The sequence below is a fragment of the Podarcis tiliguerta genome (genome assembly GCF_965153285.1).
Source record: "Podarcis tiliguerta genome assembly, chromosome: 3".
In the NCBI taxonomy this organism is placed as follows: domain Eukaryota; kingdom Metazoa; phylum Chordata; class Lepidosauria; order Squamata; family Lacertidae; genus Podarcis; species Podarcis tiliguerta.
Genome location: NC_139536.1, coordinates 8,361,859 through 8,381,419, shown reverse-complemented (window position 1 = coordinate 8,381,419; position 19,561 = coordinate 8,361,859). Strand labels below are relative to the sequence as shown.

Below are 19,561 nucleotides of genomic sequence, written 5' to 3'. Positions count from 1 at the left end.
AACCCCCACTGAATGACAACTATAACTATAACAATGAAAAGGTAAAGGGACCCCTGACCATTAGGTCCAGTCGTGACCGACTCTGGGGTTGCGGCGCTCATCTCGCTTTATTGGCCGAGGCCAATATGGCTAACATGACTAAGCCGCTTCTGGCGAACCAGAGCAGCACACGGAAACGCCTTTTACCTTCGCGCCGGAGTGGTACCTATTTATCTACTTGCACTTTGACTTCCTTTCGAACTGCTAGGTTGGCAGGAGCAGGGACTGAGCAACAGGAGCTCACCCCATTGTGGGGATTCAAACCGCCGACCTTCTGATTGGCAAGTCCTAGGCTCTGTGGTTTAACCCACAGCACCACCTTCATCCCTAACAATGAATTAATGGGGCATACATTATTTTAAAAGGGATGGATGCTGATAACCCCATGAGAGATGCTTTGCTGGTAGTTTTGTTGCTGTAGTTTTTGCTGCTTGTAGAATCATAGAATCATAGAGTTGGAAGAGACCACAAGGGCCATCGAGTCCAACCCCCTGCCAAGCAGGAAACACCATCAGAGCACTCCTGACATATGGTTGTCAAGCCTCTGCTTTAAAGACCTCCAAAGAAGGAGACTCCACCACACTCCTTGGCAGCAAATTCCACTGTCAAACAGCTCTTACTGTCAGGAAGTTTTTCCTAATGTTTAGGTGGAATCTTCTTTCTTGTAGTTTGTCAATTCGTACAACAAATGTTCTTTAGAACCTTGTCCGTGTGCAAGAGCAAGCCTTCCGAGCATGTTGTATTCCACCCACTTTAAAATATATTTTCTCACTCCTATGTTGAGACAGTCTCCTCAGGCAGTGCTGGCATTCTGTGGTTACTGCCTGATTTCAGCTATTGCTGTGCTAAATCTCTTCTTCCCATCACTTGGCTTTTACTTGGCATGTATTTACACACCACAGAGAGAAAAGGGATCAACTAGGATTTCCCCTCACTGTGGTGTGTGGAGAGTCACATTTACTTACATTCAATTGCCACTAACTTCAAGGGAATTTACTTCCGTATATACATACTTGGAAAGGCAGCCTTTACGTGTCCGTGTGGTTGATTTAAAAAACAACAACACAGTTTGAAATAATTCAGTCCAAGCCACAACTTTGCCCGTGTAATGTTTTCATTTCTAATTTTTATTATTTTGAATGCAAAAGAGAAAATATGAAGAGAGTGAGGTTGGAAAATATAAAGCCATAATTGGCTATGCAGGCTCAGGTTCATAGCAGGATAAGTCAGTAATTGTCAAGCCAACAACAGATCAATCAGCACTGAAACCTTAATACTTCCTCAACTGCATTCCAAGTAAAGCTCTCCTCTTGACCTTCTGCCTAAATACCATTCCTAAGATTGAGGACATACATTTCCTAGAAACAAAGCTGTGGTTCCCCAGGAGCCATTTGGGAAAGTTGTGGACTTTAAATGTCTTATACTACCATACATAGTAAGGACACCAAATGAAAAGTATTGATAAGCCAACAATTGATGAGCTGGGAGGGCTCCCCTTCTCTGTAACTGGCACAACAACAACAACAACAACAACAACAACTCATCTCAAGTCTTTGGGAATGAGGATACAAACAGCCTGCTTATGAACCTTTGGGAAAATATGACTTTTAGAGAAATTCATGAAGTTATGAGGCATCACAGTTCACGTCACCAGACTCTGTCTGGGTAGGATTCACTCATTTGACTTGGTATTCGTCACACAGACCAGATGTCTTGTGGCAAATGCTAGATGATAACGATCAAGAGGGAAAAAAACCCATAATTTTTAATTTAATTTCGCAAGAAATTTGTGCACATCTGATGTTCTACAGTGTGTGCAGGAGATAAACGCTGTCTCTCCCTTCCTCTGGTTTTTAAATTATACATCTTTATTATATACCTTTAGGCACCAAGCGACAGCGTCCCTCATTGGCTGATTGGCATCTGATGCCATTTTAAATGTGTTGGGGACAGGAGATAATTTGGTTTTACTTGTTTTTGTATCTCTCCCATACTCTCATTAGTGATTTCCTGATTATATGGTTGTGAAAACTTCTATGAACCTTTCCTTTCCCATACCATAAGTATGTGTGACCTCCAAATCTGTTATCATGTCCTTCTAGTTCTAATGCCTCTTGCTTATCCAATCTCATCCAGTCCCTGATCCATACCAAACAAGCAGATTCATAATACAATTTAAGGTTTGGTAGGGCAAACTTGCCTCTATCTTTTACATCTGTAAGTATTTTATATTTTATCCTTGGCCTTTTGCCCCATGTTTTTTGTTTTTATTATGTATTTAATTTTTTTAATGGTAGTTTTGTGTTGTGAACTGCAGAGCGGTATACAAATTTAGTAAATAAATAAACCCTGTGGATGGCTTCCAGCTTGGATAGAAGCAAAACAACTTGATGACTGTCACCAATTCATGAAAACCAAGTCAGAAAATAACAGAGTGTCCTTTTTCTGCTGATGCTGTCCAGTCCAGTTGCCTTGTGTGGGAGATTTGCCTCCTGCCAGTCCACTTGCCTGCTGTGAGAGAAATAAGGAAGGCAGTGGTTTAATGCAGTAGGAGAGGATTTGGAGAGGGTGTCGTCCCCCGCCAGCCTCACCCTGCCTGCCACTTGATGCAACAGCTCTGAACAAAAAAAGGTGAGGGAACCAGTGTCACAGAGGAAGAGGCGAAACACCTTGGAGGAAGTAACTGAGCCTCATGAAGGAAGTAGCTGAGTCTCAGAGCGGCGGAGGACGGCTGCTTTAACTTTATGGTTTTGTTTTGGTTATGCATCGGTGTACTATTCCCCCCGCCTTACAGGAAGGGTGTGGCTCTGCTGTCAAGCTCTGTGGAATGACTGAGGTAAAAAGTGAGTTCAGGATTTAGTTTGAAGCAAGGCTTTTGTTTTTTGCGTCTCGTTCCCCCCCCCCCCAAAAAAAATTGGAGACTCAGCCCTTGGTAGATGTGAGCAGAGGGCTTGGCCCCCGCCGTTGAGCAATCCCAGCCGTCTCTTCCACTTCTGGGAATATAAGAAAAGTTTAGCGTTTAGGCGTCAGAGTGGATTACTTCCAAGTAGTTTTAAGCTACTCCAGGTTTCCTGGAGTTTCAGACCTTGAGAATCTAAGGGGAAGGAGTTTGGGAAATGACGGGTGATGCCCAGCAAATTAGGAGAGGAGCTTAGTGAAGGGTGGGTGGGTGTGTTTTTTGGTATTATTATTATTATCTGTTATTTATTAATAATATTTACAGACCGCTTTTCACCATAGACGGTCACAAAGCAGTTTACAAAACAATCAACAAAACAATTTATCAGTCAAATAATATGGTGTTTAAAACAAGGAAAAACAACAACACACAGGTAAAAACGTAAGTTCCAGAAATATATTTTGCTATATTCATAAGGATGAAACCTAGTTGTGGAGGCATTAGGATGGCAACTGGTGAGTCAGGGAGTTTAGCATAAGGCAATCCATTGCTGCTGCACTTATGAAGCCAATATCTTACCCACAGTATTAGGATCAATATGCCTACGAATTCCAGTTCCTGGGGACGATAAACAGAAGGGTGGTGTTGTGCTTTATGTCCTGTTTGTGGGTGTTGCCATCTGGTTGGGGAAGAAAATAATAGAATCATAGAATCATAGAGTTGGAAGAGACCACAAGGGCCATCGAGTCCAACCCCCTGCCAAGCAGGAAACACCATCAGAGCACTCCTGACATATGGTTGTCAAGCCTCTGCTTAAAGACCTCCAATGAAGGAGACTCCACCACACTCCTTGGCAGCAAATTCCACTGTCGAACAGCTCTTACTGTCAGGAAGTTCTTCCTAATGCTTAGGTGGAATCTTCTTTCTTGTAGTTTGGATCCATTGCTCCGTGTCCGCTTCTCTGGAGCAGCAGAAAACAACCTCCCTCCCTCCTCTATGTGACATCCTTTTATATATTTGAACATGGCTATCATATCACCCCTTAACCTCCTCTTCTCCAGGCTAACATGCCCAGCTCCCTATAATAGAATTATAGAGTTGGAAGGGACCCTGAGGATCATCTAGTCCAACTCTCAGCAATGCAGGAATTTGTGGCTGTCCCATACTGGGATCGAACCTGCAACCTTGGCGCTAACAGCTCTGTGCTCTAACCAACTGAGCCATGTTGGACTACATGGGCCTTTGGTTCAGTCCAGCAGGGTGCTTCTTATGCTCTTATGCTTTTAAGCCAATCCTCAGTCTTAGCCCCTCATCCTGAGATTTTGCTCCATCCTGCAAGGCTAACATATGGTCTAAGACCTGGGCACCCTACCTGAGCCACTGCGCCTCTCATTTTTCGATGATGAAAACGATTTAAAAGTCCTTTGTCTTGCCTCTTCTATCCATAAGATGCAGCAGGTTATCGCACACAGGCTCACAAGCAGCAAAGCGCATTAAATGCACCGTGCAAATTGCAACACCAAAGGGCCATGCACTCTTATATCCACAGCCTTCGTTAGCAGCATGTCAGCTGTTTGCCCTGAGAGTTAGTGTTTGAATGAGTGTATTAATAGCACTGCTTCCTTCTTTCAGACAGGAATAAGGTTACTGCACTTCGTAGCTGTGTTTGGTTCTGTTTCTAAAGGGTTGTCCCCAGCTTCTGGGGAAAAAACGACACTCCATATTCACCAGGATTGTATCCACCCCTCTTTCTAAAGTTCGCTAGGAAAAACAAGGACAGTTTTCTGAAACAGAGATGCACTGCTTTTACCTCTTGGCATTAAAAAATATCTAGCCTTTCAGCCTAACCCTTGTCACAAACTACAATGCTAACTTCCTCACATGTTGTGGGTGGGGGTTAGAACTCAAGCCTGCTGTGCATCATCGCCATCACTCCGATGAGCAAAACGCCTCGAATTATTACAGGGCCAGGTTGTTACTTGTGGTGGGAGTACTTTTAAATCGCCCTAACCTCTGGGTAGGAGGTGTGGAATTGCTCAGAGAGACACGTTGCCTCATATCTTGTGAGAGTTGTTGTAAACATGCAAAGTTCTTTGCACATCAGATATACCGCATGCAAATGAATATCACATGCTGCACACGTTTTGGGGGCGGGAAGGAGATCCTCATTCCACTGTTATTTTCTTCACTGCTCCATTTAGAAATTTCACACAGTAACACTAGATGTGCAGTTTAGGTTGCTGGCTGCCACCAAGTACCGTTTATATGTGGGAGTGGTGGAAATATACAATAGTGGACTATTGCTTTCAAGGCGCTTCTGTTCAGATTTGTTATTGATGAAATTTTGCTAGGGGGGCTGTGCAAAATGCCAATAAATCTATATCTGTCTATCTATCTATCTATCTATCTATCTATCATCTATCTATATCTCTCTCTCTCTCTCTCTCTCTATCTATATCTATCTATATCTGTCTATCTATCTATCTATCTATCATCTATCTATCATCTATCTATCTATATCATCTATCTATCTATATCATCTATCTATCTATCTATCTATCTAATCTATCATCTATATCTATCTATCATCTATCTATCTATCTATCATCATCTATCTATCTATCTATCTATCTATCTATCGATCTACCTACCTACCTATCTATCTACCTATCATCTATCTATATCTATATCTATATCTATATCATCTATCTATCGTCTATCTATCTATCATCTATCTATCTATCTATCATCTATCTATCATCTATCTATCTATCATCTATCTATCTATCTAATCTATCTATCTATCTATATCATCTATCATCTATCATCTATCTATCTGTCTATCTATATCTATCTATCTATCTATCTATCTATCTATCTATCATCTATCTATATCTATATCTATCATCTATATCATCTATCTATCTATCTAATCTATCTATCTATCTATCATCTATCTATCTATCATCTATCTATCTATCCCTCTCTCTCTCTATCTCTCTCTCGTATCATACTGATTCATTGAGGAACTTGGGTCCCTTTGACTATGACTATGTGCAGTATTTGCCCCCAATTATGTCTATTATTATTGAGAGCCAGTGTGGTGTAGTGGTTAAGAGCGGTGGACTCGTAATCTGGGGAGCTGGGTTCACGTCTCGGCTCCTCCACATGCAGCTGCTGGGTGACCTTGGTCCAGTCACACTTCTCTGAAGTCTCTCAGCCCCACTCACCTCACAGAGTGTTTGTTGTGGGGGAGGAAGGGAAAGGAGAATGTTAGCCGCTTTGAGACTCCTTCGGGTAGTGATAAAGCGGGATATCAAATCCAAAACTCTTCAAACTCTTATTCTTCTCGGCCAGCAATACAAAATCTCAGCCTCCAGTTGGGAGAGACTCCCTGTCTGAACCCCTGGATAGTGTTGCTAGCCAGTGTAGACAATACTGGCCTAGAAGGATCAGTGATCTCTCTGATCTTCTTATGAGTTTCTTTTGATACCTCCACCTGGATCTTTGGAACCTAGTTATCATCACTCAGTTCCTGAGCTCCCCATGTACAACGGTTTCCCCAGAGACTCCAGGACTGATATGCAGATGTGACTACTAGAGAATAAACCACATTTCAACTATGCTACATGGGGGGACGCGGGTGGTGCTGTGGTCTAAACCATAGAGCCTAGGACTTGCCGATCAGAAGGTCAGCAGTTCAAATCCCCGCTCTGGCAGGGAAGGTAAACGGTGTTTCTGTGTGCTGCTCTGGTGCGGACAAACGCCATCTCCCTCGGTCTATAGAGCGAGATGAGCGAGCAACCCCAGAGTCGTCCGTGACTGGACCTAAGGGGTACCTTTACCTTTTATTCTACATGGACACTGAGAGGGTTAAAAAGGGTCTGTTAATATTGCTCACCAACAGATGCAATCGGAAAGGAGGAATGGGGAGAGGAGAACACAGCAAGCCTTAGAGCAGTTGTACCATCTCTGCCCAACAGGTGTTGCCAGGCTGGTCTCCCCTTTGGCTTGATGGTCTTCCTAGGAGCCGGAGGGTGCAGCCTCTCAGCAGCCCTTGGTCTCCTGGCCAGAGGCGCAGGCCAGAGTATTCTTCCCATAATCTCTGCAGACAGTCTCCAGAGCAACTAGCAGCTAGAGCTGGCCATAGCTGTCAACTTTTCCCTTTCTTCTGAGGAATCCTATTCGGAATAAGGGAATTTCCCTTAAAGGGAAACGTTGACAGCTATGTTCATGGCAAGGAGGAAGGGAATCAAGCTCCCTGCAGTTGCTCCTGCTCTGGCCAAAAATGGGACCAGCCCGGGCTCCATCATGTTTTGCCATCATGTCCTTAGAATCATAGAATCATAGAGTTGGAAGAGACCACAAGGGCCATCGAGTCCAACCCCCTGCCAAGCAGGAAACACCATCAGAGCACTCCTGACATATGGTTGTCAAGCCTCTGCTTAAAGACCTCCAAAGAAGGAGACTCCACCACACTCCTTGGCAGCAAATTCCACTGTCGAACAGCTCTTACTGTCAGGAAGTTCTTCCTAATGTTTAGGTGAAATCTTCTTTCTTGTAGTTTGGATCCATTGCTCCGTGTCCGCTTCTCTGGAGCAGCAGAAAACAACCTTTCTCCCTCCTCTATGTGACATCCTTTTATATATTTGAACATGGCTATCATATCACCCCTTAACCTCCTCTTCTCCAGGCTAAACATGCCCAGCTCCCTTAGCCGTTCCTCATAAGGCATCGTTTCCAGGCCTTTGGTTGTCCTCCTCTGAACACGTTCCAGTTTGTCAGTGTCCTTCCTAGGAGGCAAAAGGGTGGGGACTCCATTAAATAAGATACTGTAAAATTGAGAGGGGGGGGTTGGCTATTGGCCTCTTCTCTTTTCGGAAGCTCTCCCCTCTTGCCTGTCTTGCCTCTTAAGAAGGTAAGAAGGGATCGGGCCAAAGACCTTGTTCTTGTGGTAGGCAACCAGACATGCACAAGAAGCCTGAGTGCAACACTGATCTCCCCACAGCTGGTATTCAGAGGCCTAATGCCTTCCAACAATCCTCTTCTGTAGGACCTAAGTGTGGAGATGCATTGACAGCAAGGCTAGCTTGCAACACTCCCCGTTTTACACCTGCCACTCTCTGTTCAACCTCGTTCCTAGAGCAGGGTTTCCCAAACTTGGGTCTCCAGCTGTTTTAGGACTACAGCTTCCACCATTCTGCTAGCCAGGGATAATGGAACTCCAGCAGGCAGCCCAGTGGCAGACAGAGGTCAAAAAGCAGAGCCTGATCTTAAGAACCAAATCAGTTCAGCCTAGCCAATGGCAGCCAGTTCAGCCCCCAGCTTCCTCGATAGTAGGTTGGTTTAGCCAATCACAGCCAGAAGCTTTGTCGTCGCCACCACACCATTAAACCCCTTGCTGCATTACAGGATAGATTGTAAATGACTCCACTCAAGTATAAACATTGCTGCCTCAGGGGCACTGCTGTCCCTTTTTGCTGTCTTCATTGTGCTGAGCACCACCACTCTCTCCATAGCATAGCTATCAACCGTCCCTTATTTGGCGGGAAAGTCCCTTATGCCAGCGCCGTGTCCCACTGCTGTCCCTTATCGATGATGTCCCTTAAATTTCCAGGTTTCAAAGGAAGCAGCTCCTCTCCCTCCCTCCCTGCTAGCCAACTGTGTTGCTTGGCTGCGTTGCTCACCCAATAAGGAGTCTAAGAACGACTGGGGGGGGTGGAGCTTGCTTGCCTTGTGCCGATCAAATCAGTCGCGTTGCCTGGGGACTCGCCTTTGCTCAGCGCTTCCCAGCGGAGAGGTGACGTGGTTTTCCTTGCTGCATCCCCTTTGCCGGGTTGCTGCGCTGTGGGAACCACCGCTTGAGGCTTCGTTTGGCTGCTGGCTGGGCTTTCTGCCTTTGGCTTGGAAAGGCTCAGAAGCTGAACATACCTGTGCTCTGAAAATCCCTTATTTTGGCTGCTGATCCCTTATTTCCGAGGCTGCTGGTCCCTTTTTTTCAAATCTGTACGTTGACAGCTATGCTCCATAGCTGAGTGGTAGAACATCTGCTTTGCGTGCAGAAGGTCTCAGGTTCAATCCCCAGCATCTCCAGGTAGGACTGGGAGAAGCCCACCATCAGACATCCTGGAGAACTGCTACCACTCAGTGTAGACAATACTGAGCGATTCAGTTGACTAGATGCCACGGGAGGCTGCTTAAATGTCAGACTGTTGTCTTTCTAGCTCAGTATTGTCTACTCAGCATCTCTCCAGGATCTCAGGCATCACCTTCCCCATCACCTTTGCGCCTGGTCCTTTGAGCTGGAAACGCCAGGGATCAAACCTTTGACCTTCTGAGTACAGGTACATGAGATCTGCCGCTGAGCTACAGCCTTTGCCGTACAAATTTGTTTGCCTGAAGCTGTTCATTGTTTCTGCTGATGTTTTGGTACTTTGAGCTGTTGCTTTGACCTTTTTTTTCCATTTCCTCATCATGGTCTGGAAAGCCAGTAACAGTTGGAGGTACAATTCAGTGCCTTAGGACATTTTTATTTTAGGAAGATTGACGTATTTATATAGGGTGGATACTAATTCCCCGCCCCCCTTAAACCCCTTCCCAAATAGCCAATCCAATCCAAATCTTTATTACGGTCATAGACCAGCATAGTTCACAAATATCCACACATTAAATAAGTATCTCAGTTTAAGCACCTTACAATAAAACCTCTAAAAAACAAAAAATGCTAATGAACACATTTTGGGGGAAATGTCACATTTATTTATTCAAAGGTTGATTTTTGCATGTAGAAACTTTAGCATCAAAATTTGTATCTTCAAGCAACTTTGGTTTAGAATCTGTGCCTCAGAGGACTTGCATAAAGGTTGATTGCATAAAAGTTCATTTTGGTATTCCTGGCACTAATTAGCAGTCAGTTACAAAGGAACTCCAAAAATGTAACCAAACCTGTATTGAGCTTGTTCCGGGTGCATGTATGCTTATTCAAGTAAAAAGCTACCAGATTTCAGGATTTGTGGAAGAGTGACGAATGAATGGGTGATTTAGAGCAGTATTAAGATGTGTATCTCCAACTGCAGACAATATATTTTAAGCTGGTTAGCGGCCTGTTATGGGAGGGTGCCCCCCCTCCAAACAATAGGGGAAGTTTCTAACTTCCTAGTAAAGCCATATGTTTCTAGCTAATTGCCCCTTTGTAATGGTTACATTGATATAGAAGGGGAAGTTTCCAAAATACTCTGAAGCAAAGCTCTCTCTGCTTCAGACATGTGAATTCCAAGCGTTCAGCACTAGGGTTGTGCAATAGAAAAAAGCCATGTTAAAAAGCTTCTCCATTTTTCATCGATTCGGTACTACGTTCTGTTCTCCTCATCTCCACATCAGTTTGTGATTTTCTTTTTCCTCTGAAATTTGGTGGGAAGTTCTCCCAATTTACATATATATTATGTATGAAGTTGCGCCTGATTTTCACATTTCTGCAAATCAACTTCCCCAGATAGAACGTGTTTCTGTATGTTACCGTATTTTTCGCCCTATAGGATGCACTTTTCCCCCTCCAAAAATGAAGGGGAAATCTGTGTGCGTCCTATGGTGCGAATGCAGGCTTTCGCTGAAGCTTGGAGAGCGAGAGGGGTTGGTGCGCACTGACCCCTCTCGCTCTCCAGGCTTCAGGAAGCTATCAGCAAGCCTGGGGAGCCCGCGGGAGTTCCCGCAGGGCTCCCTAGGCTCCGGATAGCAGCCTGCTGCAAAGACCGCGGGGTGCGCTGAAGCAGTGCCCCCCGCACTTCGGGCAGACATCGGCCAGCCCCACAAGCTTGGGGGACAGTGGGGAGGCACAGTGCCGCCATCCTGCTGTTCCTCGACCTAGTTTTGGGGGGGAAATAAAGGGGGGGAAAAATATTTTTTATTTATTTCCCCCCCAAAAAACTAGGTCCGTTCTATGGGACGGAGCGTCCTATGGGATGAAAAATATGGTATTTTCACCAATATATGCCTGTTGGTTGATGATCCTTGTCCTACCATGGTGCATTTTGTGTACACCTTACTTGGTTGGGGGACTGCACTACAAAACATGAAAAAATGCAAATGTTGTTAATTTTGCATAGCAGTTCAAAAGTACATAAAAAGTGCAAGTAGATAAATAGGTACCACTCTGGCGGGAAGGTAAACGGCGTTTCCGTGCGCTGCTCTGGTTCGCCAGAAGTGGCTTAGTCATGCTGGCCACATGACCCAGAAGCTGTACGCCGGCTCCCTTGGCCAATAAAGCGAGATGAGCGCCGCAACCCCAGAGTCATCCGAGACTGGACCTAACAGTCAGGGGTCCCTTACTTTTTCAGAAAAAATGCCTATTCGAACAGAATCTACCCAGCCCTTAAAACTTCTGCCCCTCCCTGATGGTTTGCTTTCCTAGATCTGCAGCCTAAGTGGTGTAGTACAGTACCTTATCACTGGATTCTGCTGAAATGTATAAATTTGGCCTTAACAGGCTGCATGCACGGGGCTCTGCTAGTTGCTCTGTTGGTGACCGTGTCCTGAAGAACATGGGGAAAGCACAGATTTCTTCTTTTCAAAGTAAATAGGAATTTGAACATAGAATTATAGAGTTGCAAGGGGTCAAACCCTTGCGATGCAGGAATCTTTTGCCCAACGTGAGACTCAAACCCACAACCCTGAAATTAAGAGTCTCAATCTCTACCAGCTGAGCTATTCCTTTGGACTGTGTCTTTGAACACTGAGTTCTGCTTTTGCACATAATACACACTGTTGGTGATATTAATTTCCAACCACAGATCAAGTGGTTGGAAAGAAGCTGGTTCTTGACTTAGTGAAGTGCAGGTGATGTCATCATCAGGATAAGAAACCAAATAACTTTCTCTCCCTCCTCCTCCTCTCTCTCTCTCTCTCTCTCTCTCTCTCTCTCTCTTTTTCTTTCTGCCTCTTGATTTTAGGCCAAAAGACAGAGTTTTTAAGCAGCAATGCAGCAGCTGGTTGAGACAATTTTATTAACGATTTTGATTTGCTTGTATCAGGTCTGTGGCTATATAATAAAAGTTGATTGTTGAATTTCATTAATCCAACTAGCCTCAATCAAGCCATTCCTTCCTAATGAGACAACTGGTTTTTGGTTTTAACATTTTTTAAAAAGAAGACTGGTTTTCCCTCAAGCAGAACCACATAAAATTAATCAATGATATGATAAACGCACATGATAATAATAATCTGGCAAATGAAGTTGCATATTCAAAAGATGAGCAGAAGTATGTGTGTGACTCGCTGTGGTTTAAAGCATTTAAAACAACAACAACAACACACACCATTATTTAGATGAAAAGGCTTCCAGTGGCTTACATAAGATCAGTAAAAACAAGACAATCCCTGTCCTCAAGTTTACAATTTAAAAGACACAGCATAAAATGATAAAGGGATGAGGAGAGAAGAGGAAAACAAGCAAACTTAGCTACCGATTGTTAATTTTGCATAGCTGCTCTGATATAGAATAGCTAGCGCAAGAAACAGTTCAGAAAGAGGAGGAGCTGGTTTCTCAGTAGGGACAATGGACAGGCAGTGTTTCCCATCGCTTCTGCTTCAGAAGAGACAAGGCACACTTTCCCGTAAATATTTCTGACATACTCTTGTACTTTGCTTCACAAATCCGCTTTCAGGCTACACATCAATATGACGCGTGAGGCTGCTGGAAACAGCAATCCGTTCGGAGAACAATGACTCGCAGATACTCTTAGCTAGCATAGCTGCCCTTAGCAAAAACAACAACACAGAGAAATACCATATTTTTTGCTCTATAAGACTCACTTTTCCCCTCCTAAAAAGTAAGGGGAAATGTGTGTGCGTCTTATGGAGCGAATGCAGGCTGCGCAGCTATCCCAGGAGCCAGAACAGCAAGAGGGATTGCTGCTTTCACTGTGCAGCGGATCGATCCCTCTTGCTGTTCTGGCTTCTGAGATTCAGAATATATTTTTTCTTGTTTTCCTCCTCCAAAAACTAGGTGCGTCTTGTGGTCTGGTGCATCTTATAGAGCGAAAAATACGGTATTTATCACATGCTCCCAAATCATCCTTATTTAAACCATAGTTCCAAAGTTGAGAGAAGCACCTGTTCAGTCTCAATTACGGTAATCCTATCAGTCCTGATTTCTAAGATCAGAGGAGTTTTCTGGCTTATCCGCAACTAAGCAAAGGGCTGTGATAACTGTGGCAGAGTACTGAAGTTTCCAGGTTCAACCCCTTGGCATCTCCAAGTAGAACTGTGAGAGGACCCCTTCCTGAAGCCCTGGGGTGCTTCTGCAAGTCAATGTGAACAACACTGAGCTATAGGGACCAGTGGCTTTACCCAGTATAAAGCAAAAGGACACGTTTTTCTCTGTATTGGGTCCCCTGGACTACAACTCCCATCATCCCTGGCTAGTGGGACCAGTGGTCAGGGATGATGGGAATTGTAGTCTGAGGACCCAAGTTTGAGAAACACTTCTCTACAGGTATAAATGGGTGTATGAAAATGCGTATTGCAGAATTTGCAACGGAAGAGAGACCTGATTCCTGCATCCTGTTTGTAGACTTTTCTGCCTGCTGTAAGGGAATACTTTACCTTTTTTAAAAAAATAACATGTTGCACTGTTTTCTTTCTTTCCAAAGATGGTCATGAACCATACATTGAAATATGTGAGCAGCCTAGACAGCGAGGGATGCGTTTCCGGTACAAATGTGAGGGGAGATCAGCAGGCAGCATTCCGGGAGAACACAGCAGCGATATGAATCGGACTTTCCCGGCAATACAGGTATTCCTCTTCGTTATTGTGTTTTTGTCTTTCTCTTATTTTAAAAAGGAACCAGACTTGTTTTGCCCAAGAGGCAAATACTTATTGTTTCATTTACTTACTTACTTACCGTATTTTTCGCCCCATAGGACGCACCGGCCCATAGGGCGCACCTAGTTTTTTTTTGGGGGGGGGGGGAGGATAAAGAAAAAAAAATTATTTCCCCCCCAGGCGCGGGGCTGGGGCGGAGGAAGCCCAAGCTTCCCCTGACCCCAGCCCCCAGAACAGGCTGCTATCCGCAAGCCTAGGGAGCACAGCAGGAAGTCGCGCTGGGCTCCCACGGCTTGTGGAGAGCTGCCCGAAGCCCGGGGAAGTCGTGCCGGGCTCCCACGGCTTGTGGAGAGCTGCCCGAAGCCCGGGGTGCGCTCCACTGCGCTCCCCAGGCTTCGGGATGCAGGCAGCTCTCCGCAAGCTGTGGGAGCCCGGCGGGAACTCTCGCAGGCTCCCAAGGCTTGCGGATAGCTTCCTGAAGCCTGGAGAGCGAGAGGGGTCGGTGAGCACCGACCCCTCTCGCTCTCCAGCCTTCAGCGAAAGCCTGCATTCGCCCCATAGGACACACACACATTTCCCCTTCATTTTTGGAGGGGGAAAAGTGTGTCCTATAGCGCGAAAAATACGGTACTTACTTATTTCATATTTCACTTGATTGTAAAACAAACAAAGAAAGAAACAACCCTCAAATTCTTTTACAAAATAGATAACGCAATAAAATCGGGGGGGGGGGTGTGTGCAACAACACTTTAAAACATTAAAAAGTTAAAATACTAAAACAGATTAAAATTACCTCAACTTCCTAAGCATCTGAGTAGGCTTGTCTAAACAAGAATATTTTAGCAGGTGCTGAAAATATTGCAATGAAGGGGCTTTCCTGATATCAACAGACACAGGTCCCAAAGTGTAGGAATCGGTGATGCCACACTATATGATCGAATGCTTACAAATGCAGAATGGATATTACATGGCACCTGCCAGTTCTGCCAATCAAAGTGGTTGAGTGGGCACATGGGAGTAAGGCTCTAAAGGCCACTAACAGCCAAATTATATGCATGTCTACTTGGAAGTAAGGGCCATTGAATTTGGTAAGTAAGTAGAACAGGCATAGGCAAACTCAGCCCTTCAGATGTTTTGGGACTACAACTCCCATCATCCCTGTCTACTGGTCCTATTAGCTAGGGCTGATGGGAGTTGTAGTCCCAAAACATCTGGAGGGCCAAGTTTGCCTATGCCTGAAGTAGAATAATAGAATCATGGAATTGTTGAGTTGGATGGTCCAAGCCCCTACAATGCAGGAATCTTAACTAGATCATACATGACAGGTGACCATCCAACCTCTGCTTAAAATCTTCCAAGGAAAGGGAGTCCACAACCTCCTGAGGGAGTCTGCTCCACTGTCAAACAGCTCTTAGGTATAGCACTGCAGAAGAAGGGCCCTTCCAGACCACCTGCTTATTGGACCTTCATTCTGATTTGTTTCTGGGAAGGTTAGATGATGCTGTCTCAAAGCAAGTGCTATCTCAACTTCCCAGTGCATTTTCCTGTCACTTTCGTTATCTTAAGAACTCTGATCTTTAAGGGGGAAGCCGGCTTCTTAACACAGCGCCTCCTAATCAACTATACTCGGGCACTCTGAAGTCACCGGTATGTGATGGAAGTGCCCCAAGTTGATCTCTAGCACACAGGTGGACAAGCTCAGCCAGGGGGCCGAAGGCCGCCCTCCATGCTGCTGCATCTGGCCCCCAGGACTCTCCTCTGGCCATTCCTCCTCCCTGGACACATGCTCTCTCCCCAGGCCACATCTTTCATGCTCCATTAGTGTTTTTGCCTGGCTGGAATGTGTCCTTGAACTCTGGTCATGGGTCTTGCTTACCTGGATAGAAGCTCGAAAAAGGTTCTGTAGATGTTTGTGGAAAATACTCTACTGTACAAATACAAAATTCACATTCATTTCTCCACTCACTGTTGCCTCTGGCTGTTAGCCAGAAGGCTGGTGGTTCGAGCCCATCCAGAGATGGCTGTGGGCAGGATTCCTACATTGCGCGGGGGGGTGGACTAGATGACCCTTCCAACTCTGCTTCTAGTTGTCCTGCATTTAAGATGGCCAAACTGCAGGACTGCAGCAGGCAGGAAAGTGAGAGCTTAAAAGCGGACCCAGCAGAAATGGCAGCTCTCCTGTTCGTTGGAAGAAAATACATGTGATATTTAACCACATGTTCAGTGGCACCTGTAGTTTGGCCTCTTCAGTTGCTTGTGTACTGCTGTTGTCTGGTGTAGTGGTTAAAAGCGGTAGTCTCGTAATCTGGTGAACCGGGTTCGCGTCTCCACTCCTCCACATGCAGCTGCTGGGTGACCTTGGGCCAGTCACACTTCTCTGAAGTCTCTCAGGTTCACTCACCTCACAGAGTGTTTGTTGTGGGGGAGGAAGGGAAAGGAGAATGTTAGCCGCTTTGAGACTCCTTCAGGTAGTGATAAAGCGGGATATCAAATCCAAACTCTTCTTCTTCATATGTTTTAGCTGTTTATAAGATGCTTGCCCTAAGCAGTAATAATAATAATAATAATAATAATAATAATAATAATAATAATAATAAATATTTATTTATACCCCGCTCAGAGCCCGGCTCAGGGCAGCTAACACCAGTAAAATTACAGTAAGAACATAATAGTGGGGGAAAACAATTTAAAATACAGGTTAAAATGCAATTTAAAATGCAGCCTCATTTTAAAAGTAGCCCATCGATCAAAACCATAAGGGGAGGGAAACATATGGGTCAGACTGAGTCCAAACCAAAGGCCAGGTGGAGCAGCTCCGTGTTGCAGGCCCTGCGGAAAGATGTCAAGACCCGCAGGGCCCTAGTCTCTGGTGACAGAGCATTCCACCAAGTCGGGGCCAGTACTGAAAAGGCCCTGGCCCTAGTTGAGACCAATCTAACCACCTTGCATCTTGGGACCTCCAAAATGTTGTCATTTGTGGACCTTAAGGTCCTCCGCGGGGCATACTAGGAGAGGCGGTCTAGTAGGTATGTGGGTCCTAGGCCGCATAGGGCTTTAAAGGTCAAAACCAGATGAAACAATAAATACAAATGACTAATTAGAATTTTTTTAGAAAGTCACAGCAAGAAGACTAGCTACCAGGTTTGACAATCCCTTTTGAATCCCATAAGAGTGTGGTGATGATAACACCAAGGTTGCAGATTCGATCCCTGTATGGGGCAGCTGCATATTCCTGCAATTTTATGATTCTTTTATAGTTCCTTGGGAACAAAATATTTATGGGGCCACAGTTGCGAAGGCCCTGCTTCCAGCATTTACTTGTTGCCGTGTCAGCGTTTCCTTGCTGCCTGAGGCTGTGAAGGATTTTAAAGGTTAAAACCAGCATATTGGAATAGAACCTTGTAACCAGGGCAGCTGATTACGCCTTGAACGTGACAATTCCTCTCCACGTCTGACAAAAGGCACAAGGGTGATGGGCTCTCCCTCTCTCTCTTTCCTTTGCAGGTGTTCAACTACTTCGGGAAAATAAAAATCAGAATAACGTTGGTGACCAAGAATGAGCCATACAGACCTCACCCCCATCGGCTGGTTGGAAAAGACTGCGAAAATGGTTTCTATGAAGCTGAATTTGGGCCGGAGCGCAGAGTTCTGATGTAAGTAGTGGCTGTTGTTAGGTGTGGCCAAAGACAGAACTAATGTATGAAGATCCTTGCTGGATCAGAGACACATCGGGTCCAACATCCTCTTCTTGGAGAGGATAACCAGAGAGGGTGGTTAATATAGAAAGGGGGTTCTTTATGAACTCTCCAGACATGCTTCAAGAGCTCCTTCTCAACTTGAACAATCAGAAGAACATGGCAGCAAGATAAATGCTGGCTCCAACCTTATAGTCCTATCCAGAGCCATAGCTCAGTGGTAGAGTGTTTGCCTTGCAAGCAGGAAGGTCCCCGGTTCAAACCCCGGTATCTCCAGGTAGGAAAGTGGGTGACCTTTGAAGTTTAAAGATTAACAGGATTGTTACAAAATAAGCTCTTGTGAACAGAAGCCTGCTCCCATCAGTCTGCTGCTTCCCTGAAAGTTCATACACATTCTTCAAAGGGAGATTCCAGTGCAACGTTGCCAACCTAAAACTTATCAGCATCTTTGATTTGATACCTTTTGAGCATGGGTAGGCAAACTAAGGCCCAGGGGACGGATCCGGACCAATCGCCTTCTAAATCTGGCCCGTGGACGATCCGGGAATCAGCGTGTTTTTCATGAGTAGAATGTGTGCTTTTATTTAAAATGCATCTCTGGGTTATTTGTGGGGCATAGGAATTCGTTCATATATAGTCCGGCCCCCCACAAGGTCTGAGGGACAGTGGACCAGCCCCCTGCTGAAGAAGTTTGCTGACCCCTGCTTTAGAGCTTAATCGAGACTGGGGACATCTTACTCACTGCAGGGGCTAAAGTTACCCAGCAGTGTCTTGTCAGTGTTACTTACTGCTGTTGTGAATGGCCACGGTATGTATCTTGTGTACATAAGAAGAGCTCTGCAGGATCAGACCAATGACCCATCTAGTCCACCATCCTGTTCTCTTTGTCAGGAGTTCAGCCTACACTCGAGTAGGACCCTGGTAGAGACACATGCCCAACTGGCATGTTCCCTCCCTCCTGGTCGATCGTTGGGGAGCTTCAAAAGCTTTCTTCAGCCGGAACATCACAGTGACCGATGCCAACAGACACCGGCACACTTAGGGATCTTCAGAGTTTGCACAGTTGCGTAACATAACTCAGCATTTTGGCTAATCTACTTTATTTACATATAAACACACACGGAGCACTGCAACATGGCTCCCTCTCTCTCTAGCATCAGACAGCAAAGAGGAAAAAAACAAAGGACAATAGTCCCACTTCATGGAACACAGTAACACAAACAACCTGTCTCCGTCACTTCCCACTCTGTGGAGTCAAAACATACACTGTCATGTGAAAGACAACAATCTCATGACTGCAACCATAGATCAGGAATTCTAACACTCTCAGCGGCTAACTAGATGCCTGGGGGGAACCCAGGCAAGCCAGACCCCTGAGCGCAAGAGCAGCTCCTTCCTTGTGATTTTGGAGGCATGCTGCCCCCCACATCAGAGGTAGAACATAGCCATCATGACTAGTAGCCATGGATAACTCCATTCTCCATAAATTTGGCTAGTCATCTTTTATAGCCATCCAAGTTGGTGGCCGTCCCTGCCTCTTGGGACAGCATTTTTCCATACTATAGCTATGCACTGTGTGAAGGAAGCACTCAGCGTCCTGTTTCATCTAACATTTAGCCCTTGGGTTCTAATGTTTTGAGAGAGGCCCATCCACTTTCTCTACACTGTGCATAATTCCATATACCTCAAGGTCTCGTTCGTGGTCATCACCACCATAACTGTATTTTGTGAAATTAGATTTCCCTCTCCCTCACCCCTTTATGCTTGCCGGTGTTGAATTGCATTTTTGCCATTTTGCTGCCTATTCAGCCAGTTTGGAGAGATCATAGAATCGTAGAGTTGGAAGGGTCCCTGGGGATAATCTAGTCCAATCCCCTGTAATGCAGCTGTTCCGTGTGGGGATCGAACCTGCAGCCTTGGTATTATCAGTACCATGTGAGGGCTGGCCGGCAAAAGAGGGCGAGCCCCGGCCGCACCGGCCCTAAATAGGGCAGGCCACGCCCCCCAGCCACCCAATTGGCTGGCTGTGCGGACGACACGGCCAGGATTCCCCTGCTCTCGCGAGGGCTGCAAACCAGCCCCCGCTCACGTGGGGTGGGCGTGATGCCC

General features: G+C 45.4%; 1 protein-coding gene and 1 long non-coding RNA gene across 3 annotated transcripts in view; both read left to right on the top strand.

The window, feature by feature from the left end:
- LOC310674052 overlaps window positions 1-19,561 on the top strand; it is an 81,544-nt gene that overhangs the window by 10,092 nt on the left and 51,891 nt on the right. The window lies entirely within an intron of this gene.
- Window positions 1-19,561, top strand: part of REL (REL proto-oncogene, NF-kB subunit) — a 55,391-nt gene that overhangs the window by 1,458 nt on the left and 34,372 nt on the right. For both annotated transcript variants that reach the window (XM_083432645.1, XM_083432644.1), the window contains exons 2-3: window positions 13,585-13,727; window positions 17,262-17,410. In XM_083432645.1, the coding sequence (XP_083288771.1) occupies window positions 13,585-13,727; window positions 17,262-17,410 (292 nt within the window). The remainder of the gene's footprint in view (window positions 1-13,584; window positions 13,728-17,261; window positions 17,411-19,561) is intronic.